Source organism: Anastrepha obliqua, chromosome 5, assembly GCF_027943255.1.
Source record: "Anastrepha obliqua isolate idAnaObli1 chromosome 5, idAnaObli1_1.0, whole genome shotgun sequence".
NCBI classification, from domain to species: Eukaryota; Metazoa; Arthropoda; class Insecta; order Diptera; family Tephritidae; genus Anastrepha; species Anastrepha obliqua.
The window spans coordinates 31,151,272-31,176,142 of NC_072896.1; the positions used below are offsets into that span (position 1 = coordinate 31,151,272).

At 37.2% G+C, this 24,871-nt stretch overlaps 1 protein-coding gene across 1 annotated transcript; it reads right to left on the reverse strand.

Moving 5' to 3' along the window:
• Positions 1–19,772: 19,772 nt before the first annotated feature.
• LOC129248684 (E3 SUMO-protein ligase ZBED1-like) lies at positions 19,773–21,881 on the reverse strand. The gene is made up of 4 exons (XM_054888313.1): positions 21,780–21,881; positions 21,641–21,713; positions 20,145–21,580; positions 19,773–19,901 (listed from the first exon to the last, which is right to left on the reverse strand). The coding sequence occupies exons 1-4, from the start codon at positions 21,879–21,881 to the stop codon at positions 19,773–19,775; spliced, it is 1,740 nt and encodes a 579-aa protein (XP_054744288.1).
• Between the last annotated feature and the right edge of the window lie 2,990 nt (positions 21,882–24,871).

Consider the following 24,871-nt stretch of genomic DNA (forward strand, 5'->3'; position numbering starts at 1 on the left):
CAAGTCGGGCAAAGTGCTCAATGCCAGCATTTGATTCATTCATATATGTACATTTGTATGTGTAGGTGCATAAGTAAGTGTAAGTGATCAAATGCCAGAGAAAGGCATCCCACATACACACCTACTTCCATTTGGATTAATGGGTGCTCTTTTAAAGGCATAGTATTTGCGATAGGGACTTCTAACAAACCAATTGTCGATGGTGTTTTTTGTATACAATAAATTGTATGTAATATAATGCAGTATACATAATATTAAAAAATCGGTACACATTTATTTTCAAAATCATTTTTCAGTAAGGCACTAAAAGCTGAAATTTAGAGGTTTTAAATTGCAGTTCCAAAATTGCGGGATTGTTCGGGATATTAAAGACATATTTTTCATTAATTTTTTATTAACTAGCGGTTTCAAAATGTAATCCCGAAATTTCGGTATTTTTTGGGATGTTTTAAATAAACCAGTTTTCATTAAATTTTATATAAATTCATATTTTAAATTGCAGTACCGAAATTTCGGGATATTATGAAACATACTTTTCATTCGTTTTTATATGAACGCACAGTCTTAAATTGCAATCCCAAAATTCCGGGAATTTTCGGGACATTTGAAGAGCTACATTTCCATAATTTTTATATGAAAATAACTAAAATTAAATATGAGCCTTTTAGAAAAGTCAGCAAATGAAATTGCGAAAAATTGTGAGCAGTCATCCGTTTTATTCAACCGAAATGGGGTTATTATTATGTACATATTTCACAAAAGCATTTCTAAAAATCTTTCCACACATACACTTTAATTTTCACGATTACACTTAAGGCATTTAAAAAAAAAATTATCTGGTTCGCTGTACGTCTTTCAGTACAGCTCGAAAATTTATGGGAATCCCGCTATGAAACTTTGAGTGATTACTGAGTACAGTCTTCCCTATTAATGAAAAAAATCAGGAAACAAAATCTGGAGGTGGCATTTTTCAAATGTGACAAAAAATTTTATTCACAAGTACGAGTATTAAAAAAAAAAATATATGCAGTTTTTTTTCAAAGAAAATGTTGTATACAAGTTTATTTTATTCTAAAAAATTAAGAACAAGTTTTGTAAAAACGATGCAAAGAGTCGACGATATTTCTCCTTAAAAAACGTCATATTAAGACTTTCAACATTGGGTTTACTTCATATTAAACTCAACCATATAAATAAACCAATTTTCAAAAAAATTTACAACATTGTACAAAAGATCGGAACATGGAATTGCTAAGATGATTGGTCAACTAAGACTCTGTCCGGCATAGTTGGTATTACGGAAGCATTATTTAAAAATTTTTGATTAATCCCACATTATCATCAAAGGTGAGCGCTACAGACGAACTATTCTCGACTTCCCGGCTTCGGTTTAATATGAATATATCAGTTAGAAATATTTCCAAAAAGTGTGGTATGAGAATAGCGATCATCCTAGCCAAATGGATGTTGATGACTACCGTTCGGAAACCCGTTGTTGCCACGAAATTCCAAAATAATAGGAAATGTTTATTATAAAAGCGATCACCCCTCTATAGGCAATGGTAGACATCCGAGTGTATTTCTGCCCTTGAAAAGATCTTCATGAAAAACCATTTGCCGTTCGGAAGCGTGTACCATAAAAAAAAAAGATTTCTTTATCATCCACCAACATTAAAATTCAAAAAAGTCTGCTTATACTGAAATATTCTTTACACAAATGAATCTGCCGAATAGTTAATACATCAGTTTTATATGTGTAGTAGATATATTGATTAAACTCCTTTCTCAAGATGGACGTAAACCCAAAGTGTCCTTAATAATAGTCCTCATTTCGTTGGATGCGCTGAGAAAAAAGATTGTAGTGCTTTCAGTTTATTTAAAAAAAAATTCCTAGACGTACTAAAATTTAAAGCAGATATTTTTGATGGATACCAGTTTTTGAATTCAAATTTCTTAGGCGTCGATAGGCGAGCGAGAATGGAGAGTAAAATTTCAAGGTCATGCAAAGTTTTGAGCATTTTTGTTCCGTGAGAGAGAAAAAGATTTAACGTAGAGTTAAAGGAGAGAGAGAGAGCTATACTTTATATATACAATATATTAGATACACTTTAGGCTAGGCTCGACCCTTTTCCGTTTTTTGTAAATTTTGTCTATTTGTATTCTCTGCAAATGTTGTGAATTTATTTAGATATATATTCTTTACCTCTCTCTCTCATTCTTTCTCGGGTCTCTTCCTCTTTTATGAGGGGCCTCTCCCTCTTTTTATTTCATGTTTACACAGAACGAGAATCGATCTCCAAAGTTATGGCTTTTGAAAATATCTTGAACCGAGCATCATCTGCTTTGTTGTTTTTTTTTTTTTTTGTTTTGCATGCATATTTGTTCTTATCTAAACTATAAATGAATATGAACTATATTGAACCCAAGTGCCGTTTTGAGGATATAAACTACGAGGTTAAACTCCAACCTGCCTAGAAAATGCCTTCACATTTCAGTGAAAGTGTCGTCAAATTAAGTTCGTATATTAGTGAAATTCGCTTGCTTAAAATGAAGAAAAATTGGCCCACAAAGCGTATAGGAAATAATCTAATTATATTCTGCACACTCTTCATATCAAACAAAATTATTATTTTATAATGCTTTATAATACCTACAAGCGCCACAGTCATTCAAATAATAATAATTATAATACTACAGATAATACCCGTATGTCTCTAAAATAAACACCCATTACCTACATGTATTCACAACTAATACGTACACACTCTTATGCTGCTTTTTTTAAGGAAACCAGTGCCATTAAGTGACCATTGAAAATTGAGGAGCAGTAAATGCAAGGAAGGCGGCAATAGGAAATATTGAAATAAAATTTACATTTTACATTCTTCATCAGCAACAGCAGCAGCAGCAGCAGCATCAAACAACTAGGCAGTGTCAGTAGCATTTGCATTAGCTTGGTCACTTTGAGAGGGTAATTGAAAAATCGAAAACTAAGAGGAGTGACAGAGACCTATTATACTCATATATGTATGTATGTATGCATGTAAATATAAATACAGATATATGATTGATGCACACGACCTTTGTTAAACATTTGGCCACACTTTTGCTCGAATTTCTGGAGTGCACCTTAATATGGGACTTATGAAACGGAGAGCCTCACGCCTTTATGCTGCTTTTGAATGGTTAAGGACGAGCTTTTTCTTGATGGCAATCCACTTAGGGGTTTGAAATGACTTGCTCTTATAAATATTTTCTCTCATTTCAAGTGTCATTTATACATTGAGCATCGAATCTGGTACCAACTAAACAATGGTCGCACACAACTTACTTGGCTACAGCGGCCTCACGGAGAGCTATTGGTATTGTGCCCATCGAAAGTAGTCGTACAGTGGCACACATATTTATGCAAGTACATATGTAACTCTTTAGTTACCGCACATCGTGTGGTTTTCTCCATTGAGCAGCTATGCGTTCAAATCAGAAATTGTGTGCCATTACCCAATGACTAATCAAATTTGTTTACAAGTTCAAGTGACTTGTGTGTATGCCACATGGAAATTCATGCAAGAATTGCTAATGAAAATGATGGTTATTGTTTTTCGGTAAGTATTGCTATGCTATGTGCAATATTTTGTTGGCAGGTTTGCTGTTAGTTGGCACGACGGTGATGTCAATGTTGACCGCTTCAAAGATTTCCTAGAAAACACCAACTGAAATGCATTTTTCTCGGCATGGCAACGGTCACAGGTAAGAAGCCTCACTGAGAAATATTCGCATAAATATTTGAAAGATTGACCTAGAAGATACTAAATGATAATGGGAATATGGGGAAAGGGATGCAGTCATGAATTCAATGCTCGATAATAAAGGGTGGTTAAGTTTTAAGGGCCGGTGTTGATTTTGAATAAAATACAATTTTTTTTTAATTATTGTCAATTCTCTTTAACATGATAATACTGATATAGCTCAATTACGCATGGAACAAAATATCGGCCAAATGGCGGCACACCTCCATCCGATGGTCCACATTTTCCATGCCGCTAAGGCATAATTGAGGTTCTATGCCGTTAATGTGCCAAATTATCTCATTCTTTAGCTTTGCTCGTTCGTCGATAAGCCGCGACGTACACCTTTTCTTTCAAATAACCCCAAAGAAAGAAATCCAACGGTGTGAAATCACATCATCTTGGCGGCCAATTGACAAACCGCGACGTGAGATTATTTGCCCACCAAATTTTTCGCGCAAAAGAGCCATTGTTTCGTTAGATGTGTGACAAGTAGCACCGTCCTGTTGAAACCACATATCGTTCACATCCATATCTTCCAATTCGGGGCATAAAAAGTTCGTTATCATCTCACGATAGCGAACACTATTCACAGTAACTGCCTGACCGGCCTCATTTTGGAAAAAATACGGCCCAATGATGCCGCCGGCCCATAAACCGCACTAAACAGTCACTCTTTGTGGGTGCATTGGTTTTTCGGCAATCACTCTTGGATTTAAAATTTCGCTCAAGTTATTTTTTTCATGAGTTGGCAGCACTGTTAATAACATCTGGGCCAACTTTCATGTGAATGTCATTATCAGTAATATATTTACTCTTGTGTTTATCAAACGATCAAGAGTGCATTTTTCGATTTTTACAATGTCTGATTTGATTGAGCAGAGAAGTGCCATCAAATTTTGTTTGCGGAATGAAATTTCGGCTGCGGAAACGTTTAGCATGTGGCAGAAGGCATTTGGTGAATCGACCATGTCGCATCACAATGTTTATAAGTGGTACAAAGACTTCAAAGAGGGTCGAGAACGTGTTGATGACTTGGAGCGCTCCGGACGACCATCGACGTCAACAGATGACCAACACGTCAATAAAGTGAAGGAGCTAGCGCTCAAAAATCGTTGGTTGACTGTTAAAGACCTTACTGATATGATCGGAATATCAGAAGGATCTGTGAAAATCATTTTGAAAGAAAAGTCAAATCTCGTTTGGTACCGAAAACTCTCAATTTCTTGGGAAAAAGTCGTCGCGTTGATGTATGGTAAGCAATGCTTTCAGACTATCAGGACAAGCTCAAATGCATCATTACGGGATATGAGACTTGAATTTATGCTTACCACCCTGAAACAACCGACCAATCAAGCGAATATCGCGTTAAAGGCGAGGCCAGACCGAAAAGAGCAAGTCAAAGTCGTTCAAAAATAAAGGTTATGATGACAGTTTTTTTCGATTTTGGTGGTGTGGTGCACTATGAATTCCTTCCATCTGGCCAAACTGTTAATAAGGAATATTATTTGAGCGTTATGCGTCGTTTACGTGAAGCAATTCGTCTAAAAAGACCAGAATTATGGGCCAATAACTCTTAGTTTTTGCATCACGATAATGCACCGTCTCACACTGCACTCGTTCGTGGTGACCATTTCGCCAAAAATTCCACGCATATCGTTCCAAAACCACCGTATTCGCCTGATTTGGCTCGGTCTGACTTCTGGCTATTCCCAAAACTCAAGAGACCACTCCGAGGAACGCGTTTCGAGTCGATTGAGGAGATAAAAGCTGAATCGAAGAAGGTGCTGATGGTAATACCGGAAATGGACTATTTGGCATGTTTCGGGGATTGGAAAAATCGTTGGCATAAGTGTATTTTATCGAGAGGGGATTATTTTGAAGGGGATGAAATTGATTTTCATTTTACAACCAAATTCCCCTTACTTTTTGCCCACAGTAGTATGTATGTATATATAATTGGGGCGCACACCTTTTTGGTTTGACAGTTTCAAGCCGATTCCGACCGGCAGATGTTGCTTATGAGGAGCTCTGTCATGGCAGAAATACACTCGAAGGTTTGCCATTGCCTGCCTTTAACTTTGTTAGAGTAATTCAAAAGAAATGTGTCGCCGAGGGACTTGTGAAATTTACTGAACAGTTGCTATTAGGCAGGTTCGTAATTTCGACGTTGGGCCCCTCGACGAAACTCAGATCCATCAGAAGGGGTACCCCTCAGTGCGGTGTACTTTCTCCTCTGCTGTGGGTACTGGCAATGAATCAATTGTTAAAGAATCTAGAGGAATGGAGGATACACGTAGTAGCCTACGTATATGACGTTGCATTATTAATAAGAAGAAAATGCGTTGAACGATGGGCTATATCGAGTGGCCTTGGGGTGAATCCCAACAAAACACAACTAATCATGCTCACCAGAAAACACAGGATACGTGTTCTAAGCCCCCCCTACCCTTGAGGGAATCACAGTGTAAATTGGGGAATAGGCAAGCTACCTAGAACTAGTATTAGATAGGAAGCTCTCGAGGAAACAAACGATTAATATGGAAACAGCACTCTATACATGCAAAAGAGTTGTGTGAGCAAAATTGGACCTAACCCCAAAAATAGTACACTGGCAGTGGTGAGGCCTATCATGACATACGGTGTCTTAGTTTGGTGGCCAACAACAGTCAAATGCTTAGAAAGTATTCAAAGGGGTGCTAGTCTCTACGCTCACGGCAGCGATGAATGTCACGTTGCACTTATTACCGATTGACGCATATAGCAAACAGCTGGAGGCGAAATAGGCACTTAGGTTAAGAGAATCTTCTAACTTAGCCACTAACAGAAGGGGTCACGCAAGAATACTACTCAAATAACCCTTCTTACATCAAACGACAGACTTTTATAACTCAGTAGAGCTGCATGTAAACACATCCTTTGTCACAACTTTCCCAACGAGAGAAGATTGGGACAATGGGGTAATGGGCAATAGAAGCGGAATCAGTATATATACTGATGGTTCCAAGCTAAATGAACAAGTAGGCGAGGTCTTCATTCTGAAGGAATGAATGCCAATATCTCATTCCGGTTAATTGTGGCTATCATAGAAGGCCTGCTAGTCCTAAGTAAAAGTGTCCTCACCACAAGAGATATACACATATATTCAGATATAGAAGCTTTAAAATCGCCTAATATTAACTTAAATACAGTACAATAATGTATCGACCGTTTGACAGAACTATCACAGTACTTTGTAATAAATCTGTTCTGGGTGCCGGGTCATAGAGATAGAGAAGGCAACTGCAAAATAGATGAACCAGCGAGATTGGGTACCACCAGTGTTGCCAACGCCAATAAATCTGGGTCGCTAGGGCCAATATCAAAAGTCGCTAGAAAGTCGCTAACTTCATCAGGGGCGGATCCTAAATTTCATTCTGAGAGGTGCACAAGAGGCCAGCTGCGGACTTAAAATTTTTAGATGAATAATAATTAAACCAGTAATACCAACTCTACTCAAATTTGAGATCAACGGAAGTTAGTTTCAATCTCCTGAAATACTGTTTTTTTTTGTCATGATTCGACAAATCTACTAAATTTTCTAACGCTTTGTTAATTTGTGTCTTTAAAATATCATTGGAAAGCATGAGTGATTCAAGAAATGTTGAAAAAGTTATTTTCGAAGATGATCCAGCACTTGATTGAAATGGAAATTTGAAATTTTATAAAATTAATAATATTAACTATTACGCTTTTATAATAAAACCAGGCAAATCATACAACAATTTACTATATTATTATTAATTAAAGTCTTGAAATGGATTTATAAAATAAATTTAAGAATACTAAAGAAAAATTGGCATAAAAACGCTTTAAGGGGGAACACCCCTGTGACAGCCAAAAAAATAAGTGATTTTTTTTAGGGGGAAAATGAAGGAATTTGTGGATCGGATTTTTTTATTTTATTAAGTGTCCATTAAATACAGTCATCCTAAACTTTTATGGAAAGATATTAATTTATAAAAAAAGTTATAAACAATCACGTCGAGCATTTCCTCCTCCATGGTCGCATCGATTACTCAAAAACGGATCATCTTTAATTAAAAATTGAAATTGCTTGTTAATTTTTATAAATGTAGTTATCTTTGTACGTACGGAATTTTGAAAATTTTCATTTGAAAAAAAGGCGACGGATTGCGTTAGTTTATCTATAGTCAGTAAATTATTACTCTAGAGTATGGAAGGTAAAGGGCATTCACGGGTAATCAAGTTGACAGAAAAGTATCTATTGCCTAAAACGGTTTTCATTTACTCTCCCAAAGTCACCAGATAAGTCGCTAAATCATTTTTGTCGTCAAAACTTTTTTTTTGTCGCCAAGACTCAAGCAAAAGTCGTCAATTCTAGCGACAAAGTCGTTAAATTGGCAACACTGGGTACCACATTACCGATCCATCCAGACAAAGCAAACATACCTATTGTAACTTGTAAGATGCTTATAGACAAACACACTATCAGAGCTGCCAACAGGCTATGGACTCAGTCCTAGACCTGTGCAATAAGTAGAATGACGTGGCGGGAATGGAATATGGGCCGCACAAACCGACTGTTGAAACTTAGCAGGAAAAACATGAGAAATCTTCTCGGGGTCCTAACAGAGCATTGTCTGATTGGCAGGCATGTCAGTAAACTGAGAGCACCCTATAACGACTATTGCAGAAGCTGTAAACGACATTGAAGCAGAAGAGACTATAGAGCACTTTCTATGCGGGTGCATGGCTCGGATAGAAGAAGGTTCAATATTTTCAGAAAAAGTTCCCTGAATAACTTGGCAGAAGTAGCCGATATAAAAATAACAAGTCTTGTTAGATATATTAAAGCTACAAGTTGGTTCAATGAGGACAATGTAGAGTGAGGAGAGGGGACAGCTCTGGTGGTATCACAATGTGCCTACAGCAGGCCTCGGTGTGTCACCCGACTATACCTACCTACCTATAATTTTAACCATCTTTAGTTTTTAACTTTTAAAAATTAACTTATTAGCTCTAACAGCGTTGGAGTAAATTAAAAGAAATATGTGATTTTAACCATATTTGGTTTTTAACGCCAGTTAAAAATGAACAGTTTATGCTAACAGCTTTGCTCTATATCAAAACAGATTTGTAATATGAGCAGAAGTGAACTATTTACACTTTTTAGTCCTACCTGTGTTGGATCAAAGTGGAAATAATGCGAAATTTCGATATTAACTCAAGTTAGAACTAAACTCTTATGCTTATTATACCAACTTGAATTGAATATTACTAAGTAAAAATAAATCATAAAGACGATATAATAAAGGCAATTTAAAGCATTTGCTTCTTCCTTAATTCCCTCCTCCTTTAATTATAATAAATAATTATCTATCATCCCTCAACATCAACTTAAGTGAACTGAAACCACTTCAGGTAAGCAATGCGAATGAAGATTTCTACAACGCCACTCAACCACAGAGATATTATTCAAAAGCACAAATTATATGTACAAATACTTGTATGCATTAATTTACACATTCTTAAGTGCATATAATTTTATGTGCACATGCATAAGAATGTATGTATATGTATGCGTAAATGAATAAACAGGTAAATATAATGTAAAACGTGTGTATTATGCAAACAAATGTAAATAATAAGTAAGAGGCAAAAACAGCGCAGAGATCCGAGTGATGTGGGCAGCCACAATCACAAAATTTGTGTACTTGTATTTGTAGCAGGAGCGTAATCGAAAATTAGTTGAAGGGGGTTCAGTATTAATGCAAAATTAGGTGCTTGATTGACTAAAATATATTTTATGAAAAATCAGTTTTTATGAGGTTTATATAAATAAGCCGTAGCCACTCAGTCTCTTCTGGCTGATAGACGAAAAGGACTATTCGCTACTCCGGGAGCTAATCTGGGAGCCAGGGGTAGATTTTGGACATCATTTGGGCATTTTCCTAAGAAATGTGTGATGTCTTCTAACTCATTTAAGTTACATAAAGTGCAATTTAAATCCCTTTAGCTTCCCAAGTATATTAAATCACATCTGGCTTTCATAATCCACATAATTTTATAGATTCCAGTATTATCGTTTAAATAGCTTCTGGCGTTGTTATGGTCTAATTACTTATATATTCGGGTGCTTCGGTGTACTCTTTCCCATAAAGTTCGAATATTCGAATCATGAAGATTTTCTAGTATTCAAATTATATTTCTATTCCACTCTCTTTTATTTGAAGTGCCCCAGTTACATGTTATATTTAACTTTTGTGCCAGATTACTAATTTCTTCAACCCAAAATATCTGTTTTTCTAAAATCTTTTTTGATAGTATACGAGGCAATCTATTATCATATTCAAATAACGTTTTGAATATATATTTTAAATGAAGCTGCAGTGTATACAAATGAAAACTTGGAACATTTGTCTCCAAGAGAATGCAATAAGATGGCGTATTACTCGGGAGATGAAGTACCCTTTTTAAAAAATAAAGTTGAATTTTGTCTAATTCTTCAAACAACGAGTTTCCCCATACCTGAGCAGCATAACTCTGGATTGCTCTGGTCACCGCTAAAAACAGTTTCCATTTCGCCGACAACTTAATTTTATTTTTACTAAGAAATTTGCGCCAAGTTGCATTTATGCTATTTTTCGCTAGAACATTTCTATTTTCTATATGTTGCTTGAAACTGAGTTTTGATGTTAGCTTTACACCCAAGTAATTATATTCTTTCGTTATTGGTATAACTTCGCCGTGAAAAAACCACTTTTCTTTTTCTGCTATTCTACCGCCTCTCCGAAAAATCATTATAGCTGACTTAGATAAGTTTACTTGCATATTCCACTTTTCGCAGTATTTTGCTAAGTTGCTTATCATTTTTTGAAGAGCACTAACCTCATCTGCCAATATGACGATATCGTCAGCATATAATAGCAAATGGATATTTAGCTCATCTATAAAAAGTCCCCCCTCCAAGCAGTCATGCAGGTCATTCAAGTAAAGAGCAAAGAGCAAAGGTGAAAGCAGGCACCCTTGCTTTACTCCTGACGATATTTTGAATTTTTCACTCATTTCATCTCCTACTTTTACTATCGAACATGTATTTCTGTAATAACTTTCAATAGTGTTTGGCATTTTGGTGGATATTTCTATTTCACGAAGCTTGTATAGCAATAGTTGTCTAGGGACAGTATCAAAAGCGGCTTTAAAGTCCACAAAAAACGCGTACACTTTTTTCTTCTCCCTAAACTTAATATGGATTATTGCTGCTAGGTTATATACTATAGGTATGTTATCTACAGTTGAATGTCGCTTTCTGAAACCTGCTTGAAATTCTGTTATAATATTTTTATCTTCTATCCAGCTTGTGAGTCGCTCATTTAAAATGCCCATCATTATCTTTGCAACACAATTCATGAATGAGATACCTCTATAATTGGAGGGAGATTTCCTATCGTCTTTTTTAAACAGCGGATATATCAGACTTGTTTCGAAACATTCAGATACCTGGCCCATATTATATAGCCTATTAAAAACGTTTGCCAACTCAACAAGAAACCGGTCATCGGCATTTTTAAAAAACTCATATGGAACCTTGTCTGAGCCTGGAGCTTTTCCACATTTCGTTTTTTGTAACATCAATCTGATTTCATCTATTGAGATTGATCTGTCTAGACAATCATCCCTTACTAAATTTGCCACATATTGTATACATGGTGCACAGCGATTTGGATTTAATAATGTTTGAATATTGCTGGCGATACCTCTAGACAAGATTCTGTAACTGAACACCGAAGGACTTTGACCATCTTCCACCAATGCTTACTGTTATTAACCTCATTTATTCTGAGTTCAAGATTGTCATAGTAATTCTTCTTGCTCTCTTCACATAGTTTCTTGTATTTTCTATTTGCTGAATATATTTCTTTTCATCACTTCCACTTCCGTCATTATTATATTTTCATATGAGTCCAAAATTATGTAAAAAAAATTCAATCGGCATAAAGTACTACAGTTTTACTTTTTAATTTATTTTTCAAGTCCGCCTTTTCAGCTGACGTATTTTCCCCCTTCTACGGCGCAGCTGACTACTTTTTTTACTATACTAAATATCAACAATACACAAAAAAAATTTCAGCCGGTATAAAATGAGTTGGTAGAAATTTTTTTTCGACACGTTTCGCAGCATCCCACGTCCAAACCCTCCGCTACTGGACCAGCTCACGGTTGGTTTCCTCATCCATTGGATGGCATCTGCCTTCAGTATTAAAATCAGTCGGCATGAAATGATGGTCAAAATGACCCCTGGTTCTCGGACTATACTTATGGTGGAATGCTTTGCGTGAACGTTTGGTGAAACTATGGAATTGCATTACTGCAATGGTTAAACAATTTTTGAAGCATAGTTGTTAAATTAGTCTACCAAAGCTCGATTTTCGGCACACTGATTGCAAATATCCAACGCAACGAAGAATAGTCGCATGTTTCGCAATCAAAACCTCTGATAAGCTAAGAGACGACGTGACACAGAAATTACTTGTTGAGTTTATCCAGCATTCCGTCCAATCATCCAAAAACATATTTTTAAATATTGGAGCAAGTATTAGCACCCAGTAGCACCAAGAAAGAAAATTAGTTAATTTAAAAATATTTTTTTCCTGTTCTCCTCTATTTTCTGAATTAAAAAACACTCGTACAAAAATATTCGTCAAAACAAAAACTTGACTTAATTCTTGTTCAAATGCTAGGTTGTTCAATAAGTTTTGGATTTCGATAAGAAAAACTCTAATTTATGGTTTGAAGAACAATTTATTATTCACTACAGTTTCTCCCACTCACGTCAATGCACTTGTTCAATACCCCAAATTCCAATTTATGAATTCCATCCCTGAAGTGCGAATTTGGATGGGCTGTGAAACACGCTTCTACAGCTGTTATGACCGTATCATTTGAAGAAAAACGCTTTAAACGCATGCATTTTTTTAGGTCTGGAAAAAGATGGAAGGCGCTAGGGAGTACAGTGGATGCTCCCACAATCATATTTTAATTAATAGATTTTAGCAAGTGTCAAAATGCTCTTGTGACACGGTGCACTCTGTTGATGAAAAAAAATGTTTCTTCTTTTGCAAACTAGGTATGAGCTATATGAGTAGTATCAGCTTTAAGACGACATAAACATAACGCAGCGAATAAAGACCCAGCGGCTCCGTTGGCTGGGTCATGTCATCCGAATGGATGGAAACGCTCCAGTTCTGAAAGTACTCGATGCGAAGAAAAAACTGGGTATGTTTTCACAAATTTTTCCCTTCAGCAGGTATAATAGGTTACAATAATATTCAAAATTTATTGTTCTACCACAAACGAAATATGTTTCGCATCCAAAAAAACTGATGCTAACACTTTTTTGGTCTCATTTCTGGATACGAACTCGTTTCGGAACCGCAGAATCTGGTTCACACCACTCCTTAGCCTCTCGTTTTGATTCAATATCATGGTGAAAGTGTCAAGTCTCATCTATATTGATGAATCGATGCATAAAATCCTTTTCATCCTGAGAAAGTCACATTCGAATGTGTTTTTGTTGTAGCAAATGCGGCACTCATTGTGCGCAAAGCTTTCTGCAACCCAATACTGCTGTCAAAATATTCCTTACACTACCCAGTGAGATGGCTAAGTCTCTTTAAAATTAAGTAATGTGGGGCGCACAATATATCAATCTGGTCGCAGTGCATAAAGGACTTAGCCTAACCCATTACCAAGTCTCTTCCCATTCCCAAGTCTCTTTCAGCCACTCGACGATTTTCCAATACGATAGCCTGCTGTTTTTTCTGCGATTTCTGATGCTGGTGCTGTGTTTGGACGTCCTGGACCTGGTTCGTCTTCAAGCTTGCACGCCCACATTTAAATTCAGCAAACCATCTTTCTACTGTGCTAATTCATGGCGGAAGTCCTTATAGACATTCCACTTTCATCCATAAATTTTGTTTGCTTAAGTCTTCCAAAATTAAAAATTCAATCTCTGCTTGATACTTGATTTTTTTTCCATTGTAGAAAATGCTATGACACGTCGATGATAAATGGCTTGTAAACAAAAAACGAATTTGACAGATTGAAATTAAGCTTCACATACTTCCAATTGAAGAGTGTACAAACATAAAAAAAAATATGCTACCACCTCTCTTATCGAGCCCCAAAACTTATTGAACAACCTAGTATATTCGGTTTGTAAGGGAATCATCCATAATCTCTTATGTATTAAGTGAATGCGATGTGTAGTGAAGTTAGATGTTAAGCTTGAACTATTCAACAACGTGAACTTGAGCGTATGAAGAGGCTACGCTGACCCACATAAGAAATTAGTTCTCTATCTTAAACTCGAAGCTTACTTCAAACAAAAGCATTTTTACTTTAGAAAATTAAAAAAATATTGGACAGCTCTTCGGCTTCAACTTCTACAATAAAATCCTCTCTTCGTTCCCTTGATCTTTAATGCTTACTAACATCGGTAACATAATTTTATGAACGCATCTTTTAAAGGCTTAGTCATTTAGCGTTACACTCAGAATTCGAACCGTTATTTAAGACTGTAACTCAAAATTCCTTTAATATAACTCTTTTACTATCAGAGGTGGGTCGAACCCCTACAACTTACCTCCTTCCCTCTAAGATTATATGATACATTCCCTCTTAGGTTTGCACTTCGACCTTATGATATTTTGTGACCTCCTTCCCCCTTAAAGACGCCCCTGATTTGTATGTCTGTTTAATTGTGGAATAGGTTTTAATAAACTCACTATGCTACTGTTGTTGTTGTTCTCTGATTATTTTTCGTTTCGTTTTCCTTTCTTCATGTTTGTTTAAAATTTAGCTGTTGTTGTAATGATAAAAGGCTGCGTTCGTGCACGCTGTGTGTAGAATTTTTCGCTTAGCTTATGAGAAAGATGCTGCGCTAAACTGCTAGGTAGTAAATTTTAGTGCTGTAGGCTCGTGCAAAGTTTACTTGAATAGATAAGTAGAAGTGAAAATCACTCTACTGCATTTTACTTTGGAACCATATTTGTGGTAAGACGCTCACCAACTTTACAAATTTTCGTCACATGAATACCGTATTCAGAAACCAAGCACCCTCCATTGCAGATAGTCTCAGGTGACCCGACTTACACTAGCTCAATTACATTACTGATATTACTGACAGTTAGGTGGCTTTTAAAGGACGCAGACAGAACTAATTTTTTGTGTCATATATTTGATGCGTTGGTACACCGTTTTCAAAGACGGGCTTGCCATGACGTGATCAACAACAATAAAACAAACAATACGAGACAGCCGTGCCTAGATTTCGGACCAGTTTTCCAACTTAGGTTTGCCCCGGTTTGTTAGTTCGTCCATCAACGCAGTTTACAGGTGATCCCGTGCCTCCTCATTTAACGCGCGTACGGCTGGCTTACGCGTCGAAACAGTATGTGCCATTTTAAGTATGCTTTTTCGCGGTTTCGCCGCCTTTGTCCTGCGAACGATTACGTTTTACAATTTTGCCTTCTGGGCGGCCTGGAACGCCAGGTACTCATCGAATACCTTTTGGCACCTTGCCTTGTAGGCCACGTCTTTGGGCAGAGTTTTACCTTCGGCCTCATTTTTGCTTATTCTGCCGAGAATAGTGAGAAACCTCTGGTAAAGCTTATACCAAAACGGGCATCAGCGGATGTAGAAGGTTCATTTAGAGTTGATGGTATGCTGTGGCTAATAGCTTTGCCATCAACTGTCTTTTGACTAGAGGCGAAGAGCTCACCCTCTTAGGGAGTTCTAAGCTTTCCAGCTCATTTGTGTCCATCCATTTGTCCATCCGTTATGCCGTTAGGTCCGTCCGATTGTCCATTTGCTTGTACGTCCGACTGCCCGTTCGTTTTGTCTTTATGTCAGTCCGTTTGTCCGTCTACTTGTTTGCCCGTTTTCTTGCGCTATCCGATTTATTATGTTTTTGTTTGTTCATACTGGTTCTTATGGTCGCCTGCCCTTTCGGAGTGCTGCACATGTCTCCGTGTTCGGTGACCAAGGAGGATTTTTGGGAATAAACGGGCCGCCATGGCAGCGTCCCATACCATCGTAAGGCCACCGTTACAACTTGGGGCGGTCTAATATCAGGAGGGCTCCGTTAAGAGAAAGCCTAATTTTATCCCATGACTGCCAAACCCACCCAATAAGCACGGGTCGTGTTACACCTTGGGAGTTTTTTTTAACAAAGTTTACGTCTTCGACCTGTGTGGTTCGCGAGAGATAATTATTCTCCTACCCCCATTTCTGGGAAAGCTTCCCTTATCCACCACCTGGGGACGCGCCCTCTAAGTATAACTGAGAATGGCAGGTTGAGAGATGCTGCATATGGACAAAACTGTGGTTACCTGTCATGTCCGACCGACTGTCGCAGTTCCTCCTGTCACCAATCAGAGGAAACTGTGAACAGCTGGTTGGATTGATGCCGGGCCACGTTCTATGGGAAAACACAGGAAAAGCGTGGACATCTCAGACAGTGCACTCTGTCTAGCATGTAGAGAGGCAGATGAGACGGCGGACCACTTTTTGTGCGACTGCCCGGTTTCCGCTGGAATCAGGCTTGGGGTCTTTGGCACTGATGTGTTATGAAGCGGCCAACTTGGCTCCTTGGCAACACAAGATCTACTTAGATTTCTTCGAAGGTCGGGTAGATTTAAAGAAACTTAAAAAGGGAGCCCGGTTGTAGTGCAATGAACTTAATTGTGTCTGAGTGCTGTACCATACTTGCTAATCTGTCCCGACAAAACAAACAGAAACAAAAATAAAAATGCTCGTGAGTCAAACCACGTCAAGTGGGCCCCGAATTTTCCATCAAATTCCCGATTTTATAATCAAATGCATTTTTGGATAGAGAATTTGTCACATAATAATTGCTGTGAATAGTTTTTTTTTTATTTCGCTTTTTGTTTATGTTATTAACAATTGAATTTTTTTGCATGATATTCTTGTAAAATCTATATCTCAGAAACTACAATTGATATTTTGATGAAATTTATTTCGGTTACCGAAAAATGTTTACTCTACCGATTTAACGTCCAAAGACTGTGTATTTGTTGAAACAATAATTTTTAACAATGATTTTTATGAAAAATCGCAATTATTTTTGCGTTCTTCACGCTCTAAATGGACAATATTACAGTCAGATTAAGCGTACAATGCTCACCTTTAATAATCTGTAAAAAAAACTTTGTTCATCCAATCCGTTCTGAAATATTTGAAGAAATATTTTTTTAAGTAATTTTGTGCATCTAGAGTGTTGAAATACCCCCTCTTTTCGAACATTCAACTGTACCACTCTGCATCCTTTTTACACCACTTTGCAGCCAATCACTAAAAGAACATTACATAACTAATTATTTTTCCTCGAGCTTAAATCAGTAAATTCAAAACAAATATGTCTCGCTTTTCCACTCATTCAATCAGTGCAAAGAAGCTGCAGAGATTTCTCATTGAATTTTTTATTTTTGCTTTTTAAGAAAACGAAAATTAAATGAAGGCATAATGGAAAAAATATGCAAGATGAAATGAATATAAATGTTGTGAGTAAGCAAGCGCTGAAAAAAGAGCAAATGATAAATAAAATGAGGGTGGAGGCATTGTAAAAGGAAGAAGGTGGAGTAAAAAGATAATTTTATTTGGTGATTAAGATGCGCGTATAAGTGAGTAAGTACCTGTGTAAGTAAGTAAGTATATTTCCGTGCTGTATTTATGTATGTATGCGCATAACAATATGCGTAAATGCATAAATGCATAAATGAGCAGATAGCTGGGATAATACTTTTTCGACTCGGCAGCAGGTTAAGGAAATGAAGATGGAAAATTAAATAATTTTTTATTTATGTAAGAATGCACATTAATGCATGGCTCTGTAAATATATACACGCGTAAGTAAGTACGCTTCAGAAATTGTATTGGATAGTGGCTTCTTTGTTGTGATGATCTTTTGTTAACCTAAATGAATCTCTATAATTTATCACTAGAACTTAAATTAATAAGACTTGACATCTACTTTGCTGCTTACTTAATTTTAGTGATTTTTTAATGAAAACACAATTCTCTCCATGAAGCGCTTCTACCAAAATCGTATAAATTCTAGTTTCAAACTTTGTCTAAATTTAAGAAAAATTCAACAAATTTCCATCAATATTTCACACTTTTTAAACAAAGTTTTAAGAAAAATTACGGGTATGCAGTTTTCTAGCTCACTGAATTTTGGTATCAAAAAGTGGAACTTTAAGTAGCTCAAAAATTGCATTGATTTTTAAAAGTTTTTTTTTTTACTCACACAACAAATGCTCGTAATTTTTTAGCTAGAAAACCGTGGTTCTACCATTTGCTGGGTTCAAAAAGGCTTGTTGTTGTTGTAGCAGCATACAAACTCTGTCAGTGCAATGCAGATAACCGGTCGTCGTCGTCTAGCTCATCTAAAGGTAGGCCCAAGATACTTGCTGTTTCGACAGGTGGGGTCCTAAAGAAGAGGGGTGTTAGATGAGTGGGTTTGATGGGGCATGTGAAAAGGTGGTTAGTATGTTATCGTGCGGGGTGCCTTCACATGCTGGACATATGTTTAGTATATCGGAGTCAATTCTGGATAAGTGGGAGCTTATCCTGTTACAGTATCAAGAACGCGGCCGCCGTAACCGAATGGGTGCGTGACTACTATTCGGAATTCAGAGAGAACGTGGGTTCAAATCTCGGTAAAACACCAAAATAAAGAGAAAGGTTTTTCTAATAGCGGTCGCCCCTCGGCTGGCAATTAGAGCTGGGAATCCATCGATGGTTGCTCCACTCGATATTTTTTCCATCGATGGAAAAAACCATCGATACTATCGATGGTTCCATCGAAAATTTAAACGAGTTATTCAACATATATATTTTGGTGTCGTTTTTGAATATTACAAAGTTTCAAATATTCAAAAAGGGTCAACCAAAAGTATCAGAACTCATGACCTTGTCTATAATCATCGATACGAATTATCTAGCGTATAATTTAACTACTATAAGTTAGCCCTTTATAAATTAATTCCATCGAAAATATATTAAAATGATTTTAGCTTGTAATTTGTGAATGTTCTGATGTCTATGGATAAGTTCGTGCGGTTTTACAACATATGGCGTAACTTGATTATTATTCCATCGATCCACATTTCCAAACATTCATTGGAGAGCTACTGTCGTAAGGCACAAACGTCAGTATAAGTTTTTTATTTGAAGCGTAAACAACAATATTTTTACCACACTTGAAAATGTCGAATTTCGTGCCAAATAATGTGTTTTTGCGGGGAATTTTTTAATATGAAGAAAAAAGCAGCCGAAAGTCATCGTATCTTGGTGGAAGTTTATGGTGAGCATGCTCTAGCTGAGCGAACGTGCCAGAAGTGGTTTGCACGCTTTAAAAGTGGTGATTTTGGCCGCGCCGCCAAAGTTCATGGATACCGAATTGGAGGAATTGCTCGATCAAGATCCGGCTCAAACGCAAGAAGAGGTTGCAAAAACTTTGGGAGTTGATCAATCAACCATTTCCAAACGTTTAAAAGCCATGGGAATGATCCGAAATTCAAATTTCGAAAAAAACCGCACGAACTTATTCATAGACCTATTATAAAAACAAAATTTATAGTTTCAAGTTAAACTTGAAGATAAAAAAAGGGTGACTTCTCGTCCTAAGTCCAAAAAACGAAAACAAAAATCTCTCTAAGCAAAAACAAAACAAAAGGCGATTTCCAAACTTAATGCTAATGAGAGGTCCTTATTGTACTATGCAGCGGATAGCTGCTACTCTTAAATACTACAAAACAAAAGGCGATTTCCAAACTTAATGCTAATGAGAGGTTCTTATTTAAAAAAAAAACAATTCGTTCCAATATCACAGTTATTTTAAAGTAGCCATTGATTTTTGTTAATAAAAACCAATGTGTTCACTTGTTTAGGTTTTAATCATGCTCTCCGTTCCGTCACAATAGCTCCTGTTTTACTAAATGTGCGCTCTGATTCAGCTGAACTTGCTGGTATACACAAGAATTTTATTGCGCATTGTCCAAGTGCAAATAAATGTTCTTTGTTAATCTGTATTGTAGAAAGTACAATTATGAAAGTTGTTAAAAAAAACTACACTTAACTTACCTGCCAATATTGGAGCGGATCGCTGTCATGAAGAGCATTGCGCTGCTCCATATATTGGCGAATGGTAATAATTGAGTCCGCCCGTGAACTTTTGTTTTTTTCTTTTATTTTTCCTGCCATGCATTTAAATAAAAATGGAGTCTCCTCATTCCTTGGCAGTTCCTCTGTGGAATTTATAGATCTCACGTCCTGTATTATATTATGAACCTCTCCCTCCAACATCAACATGGCCTGCTGGGCATTTGACGGATTTTGGAAACCCGCCTTTTTGAAGCGTGGGTCAAGAAGAGTTCCAAGGCGTGGTGCTGATCTATTCTCATATGAGAAGAGCCTTTTTTTTACGTTGCTCTGTAAAAACTCGCAAGTTTCTCTCCCTACAGGTGTTAACATCTGCTCATGGAGCTCTTCCAAACTTTGCGATAAGGCGAAAATTGCAGGAGCAATTAATGAAATTGTAACGCCCTTTGCAGCAGACGCATGTTTTGTGGCTTTTTCGAACGGTTCCAAAAGCGAGGACAAATCCTTCAAAATCCGAAATTGATCCTCTGACAGTGGAATCGGAGCATTATGGCATCTTAAAAGGGTGCCAGTTAGGGGCTCTCTTGTCCGCAACACTCTCTGAATCATTTGTAATGCGCTGTTCCAGCGAGTAGGGACCTCTTGCAATAGAGAGCAAGGATTTTCGGTGCCTTGGGCATCTTTGAACTTTGCATAAGCAATAGCGCTACTCTTAAAATAAGACACTATTCTTTTTGTGATTTTTAAAACGTTTTGCACATTTTCCAGATTTAAAGCATCTTGCACAACAAGATTAAGAGTGTGCGCAAAACACGGTAAGTGTTTCTTTTTCAATAATTCGCACGCTTTAATCATAGATGCTGCGTTGTCGGTCACAATGGTGTGCAGTTTGTCGAACACTTTCCACTCATCGCATATTTCACGCAATGTGTTGGCAATATTTAGACTTGAATGGTTTGTCTCATCCATTAGTGGCTTTGTAGATAGCACTGCCGTCTTAAGCTCGAAATTTAAAATAAAGTGACACGTTACAGTTAGATAACTAACATTTGCACGAGATGTCCATGCATCTGTTGTGATAGCGCACGAGTCAACGGAGTCAAGAATGCCCTTCAATTTCTCCGTCATACTCTCGTTCATATTTTTAATATACGTGTCCCGCAGAGTTTTTCGACAGGGCATGACGTATTTAGGGTCCACCACCCTCATCAAGTTTCTAAGTCCAATATCTTCGACAACGCTAAATGGTTGCAAATCCGTTGCGACCATTGCAGCAATGGCTTTGTCAATTGCTTCCTTTTTGGAAGATGTTGGACCGTAAACGTCTGTCCGTGTAAAATATCGCTCTAACTGAGAAGACGTAGTTTCGTTATTAACTTGCTGGGCAAGAGGGTGGGCCCGTTTTAAGTGCTCTAACAAGTTGGACGTGTTTCCGCTTGTCTTATATTCTTTGCCACAATAATGACATTTTACAAGTTGTTTGGTTTGCAATTTGTCAAAATGTGTCCACACTGCGGAAATACACTTTTTGCGCTTAGGCTCCGGTTCAGATTTTGAACAAGATGGTTCATTTGATGATGTTGGAGAGGTATCATGATCTTTTTCTAAAAAAAAAAAAAAATTCTTAAAAATTGTCCTGTATTGTTTCTTTTTAAAATGCTTACGGGATGAGGTCAAAAACTTGTCCATTTTACCAGAGGAACTGCCAGGGTACTCTAATAGAATAAAAGTAGACCTCTATGTAAAGAAAGGCAGAAAAAATTAATAATAACAAAATCTTACTATATATTGCAATTTACTTACACACGTGTTGGAACCAAAAAGAAATTCGATATATCGACATCGAAAAATTTCCATCGATTTATCGCACTCCATCGGTTCCATCGATAATATCGATGGTGCCATCGATGGTTTTCCCAGCTCTACTGGCAATGGCAAACCTTCGAGTGTATTTGTGCCATGAAAAAGCAAGACGCACGCCACAAAGAGGGGGAGGAGGTCGGCCAAATACCCAGAAAGGGTGTTTATGTATATATATATATATATATATATATATATATATATATACATATATAGTATCCAAAACGTGTTTGGGTGTTTCACTAATGAGTTAAGTCAATACTTTGTACTGCGACTCTTTGCTGATGCGAATGGTAATTGCTAATGGAAAAATTACCGAGAAATTAACAATCGAAAGCAGTTGTGGTCAAATTGCGGTGGCCAAGCGTGCAATAGTGGACAGGAACGTTTAGTATGCGGTGAGTCTGGAAGCAATACATTGACCATGAAAATAACGCTCACTTCAAAACTTTCTCAACATTAGACTAGAATAAAGTGGACGATCGGACAGAAGAGTCCATAATTGTCGTCAGTCTTTAATGACGCAACAGAACCTTCGAGAGTTCAAACGGGAGTTTTTATAATGACCCCCTATGGCACTTGAACGCCGATGTACCGAGTCAGAATAAACAGAACTATAAGAATCTTTATTTTTTAGAAAAGAAGTTTAGAAAAAAATAAGACATAACTCAAGAATTTAACTCGACTTAAACATATCCTGGTTCTGTGGATTTATTAATCCACAACAGAGTGCAACAAAAACTATTTCTTGTTATTAAACAAAAACTAACTATTTCTTGTATATTCGCGTGAAACTATGGATTTTACAAAGTAATGCTGCGTACTCAGTTATTGTTTTTTTCAGCAATTTGACTGTTGAAAAGACTTCAAATTTTCATTAGACATAAACGTAAGCAGAGGTACCCACGGCGTATACTTTATTCCATATGGGAAAACCTCTACTCTTTTTTCACAAGCAAGCAGAAACAGCAAGAAGAACGAGATCGATGTGTGTTTCTTTACCTATTTATACCTTTAACATATGTTTTCTTTTTCAAAATATGTCATTTGGAAATTTCGAGGATATTAAAAGATATATTAGGTGTGCAACTAAGTTTTCGCTGTTTTTTTTTTTGATGAAAATACAACTTTATTCTAAAAAAATGGTAACAAGTGAATCATTGAAAGTATTGCCCATCGCTGGCTACTACTTTTTCCCATCCTTCTGGTAGATCTCGTATACCGTGGTGGTGAAACTGTTCATCTTTTCCACGGCTATGGCTATCCACGGATCAAGCCATTTTTTGATGTCTTCATATGAATCGAACTGCTGGTCAGCTAGGCCATGTACCATCGATCGAAACAGGTGATAATCGGACGGCGCAATATCTGGAGAATATGGCGGGTGGAGTAGGATTTCCCATTTCAGTGTTTCCAGGTCGGTTTTAACGGGCAACGTGAGGCCGAGCGTTGTCATGCTGTAGAATCACTTTGTCATGCCTCTCCACGTATTGCGGCCACTTCTCGCTCAGTACTCGGCTCAATCGCATCTTGCACAACAAGATTAAGAGTGTGCGCAAAACACGGTAAGTGTTTCTTTTTCAATAATTCGCACGCTTTAATCATAGATGCTGCGTTGTCGGTCACAATGGTGTGCAGTTTGTCGAACACTTTCCACTCATCGCATATTTCACGCAATGTGTTGGCAATATTTAGACTTGAATGGTTTGTCTCATCCATTAGTGGCTTTGTAGATAGCACTGCCGTCTTAAGCTCGAAATTTAAAATAAAGTGACACGTTACAGTTAGATAACTAACATTTGCACGAGATGTCCATGCATCTGTTGTGATAGCGCACGAGTCAACGGAGTCAAGAATGCCCTTCAATTTCTCCGTCATACTCTCGTTCATATTTTTAATATACGTGTCCCGCAGAGTTTTTCGACAGGGCATGACGTATTTAGGGTCCACCACCCTCATCAAGTTTCTAAGTCCAATATCTTCGACAACGCTAAATGGTTGCAAATCCGTTGCGACCATTGCAGCAATGGCTTTGTCAATTGCTTCCTTTTTGGAAGATGTTGGACCGTAAACGTCTGTCCGTGTAAAATATCGCTCTAACTGAGAAGACGTAGTTTCGTTATTAACTTGCTGGGCAAGAGGGTGGGCCCGTTTTAAGTGCTCTAACAAGTTGGACGTGTTTCCGCTTGTCTTATATTCTTTGCCACAATAATGACATTTTACAAGTTGTTTGGTTTGCAATTTGTCAAAATGTGTCCACACTGCGGAAATACACTTTTTGCGCTTAGGCTCCGGTTCAGATTTTGAACAAGATGGTTCATTTGATGATGTTGGAGAGGTATCATGATCTTTTTCTAAAAAAAAAAAAAAATTCTTAAAAATTGTCCTGTATTGTTTCTTTTTAAAATGCTTACGGGATGAGGTCAAAAACTTGTCCATTTTACCAGAGGAACTGCCAGGGTACTCTAATAGAATAAAAGTAGACCTCTATGTAAAGAAAGGCAGAAAAAATTAATAATAACAAAATCTTACTATATATTGCAATTTACTTACACACGTGTTGGAACCAAAAAGAAATTCGATATATCGACATCGAAAAATTTCCATCGATTTATCGCACTCCATCGGTTCCATCGATAATATCGATGGTGCCATCGATGGTTTTCCCAGCTCTACTGGCAATGGCAAACCTTCGAGTGTATTTGTGCCATGAAAAAGCAAGACGCACGCCACAAAGAGGGGGAGGAGGTCGGCCAAATACCCAGAAAGGGTGTTTATGTATATATATATATATATATATATATATATATATATATACATATATAGTATCCAAAACGTGTTTGGGTGTTTCACTAATGAGTTAAGTCAATACTTTGTACTGCGACTCTTTGCTGATGCGAATGGTAATTGCTAATGGAAAAATTACCGAGAAATTAACAATCGAAAGCAGTTGTGGTCAAATTGCGGTGGCCAAGCGTGCAATAGTGGACAGGAACGTTTAGTATGCGGTGAGTCTGGAAGCAATACATTGACCA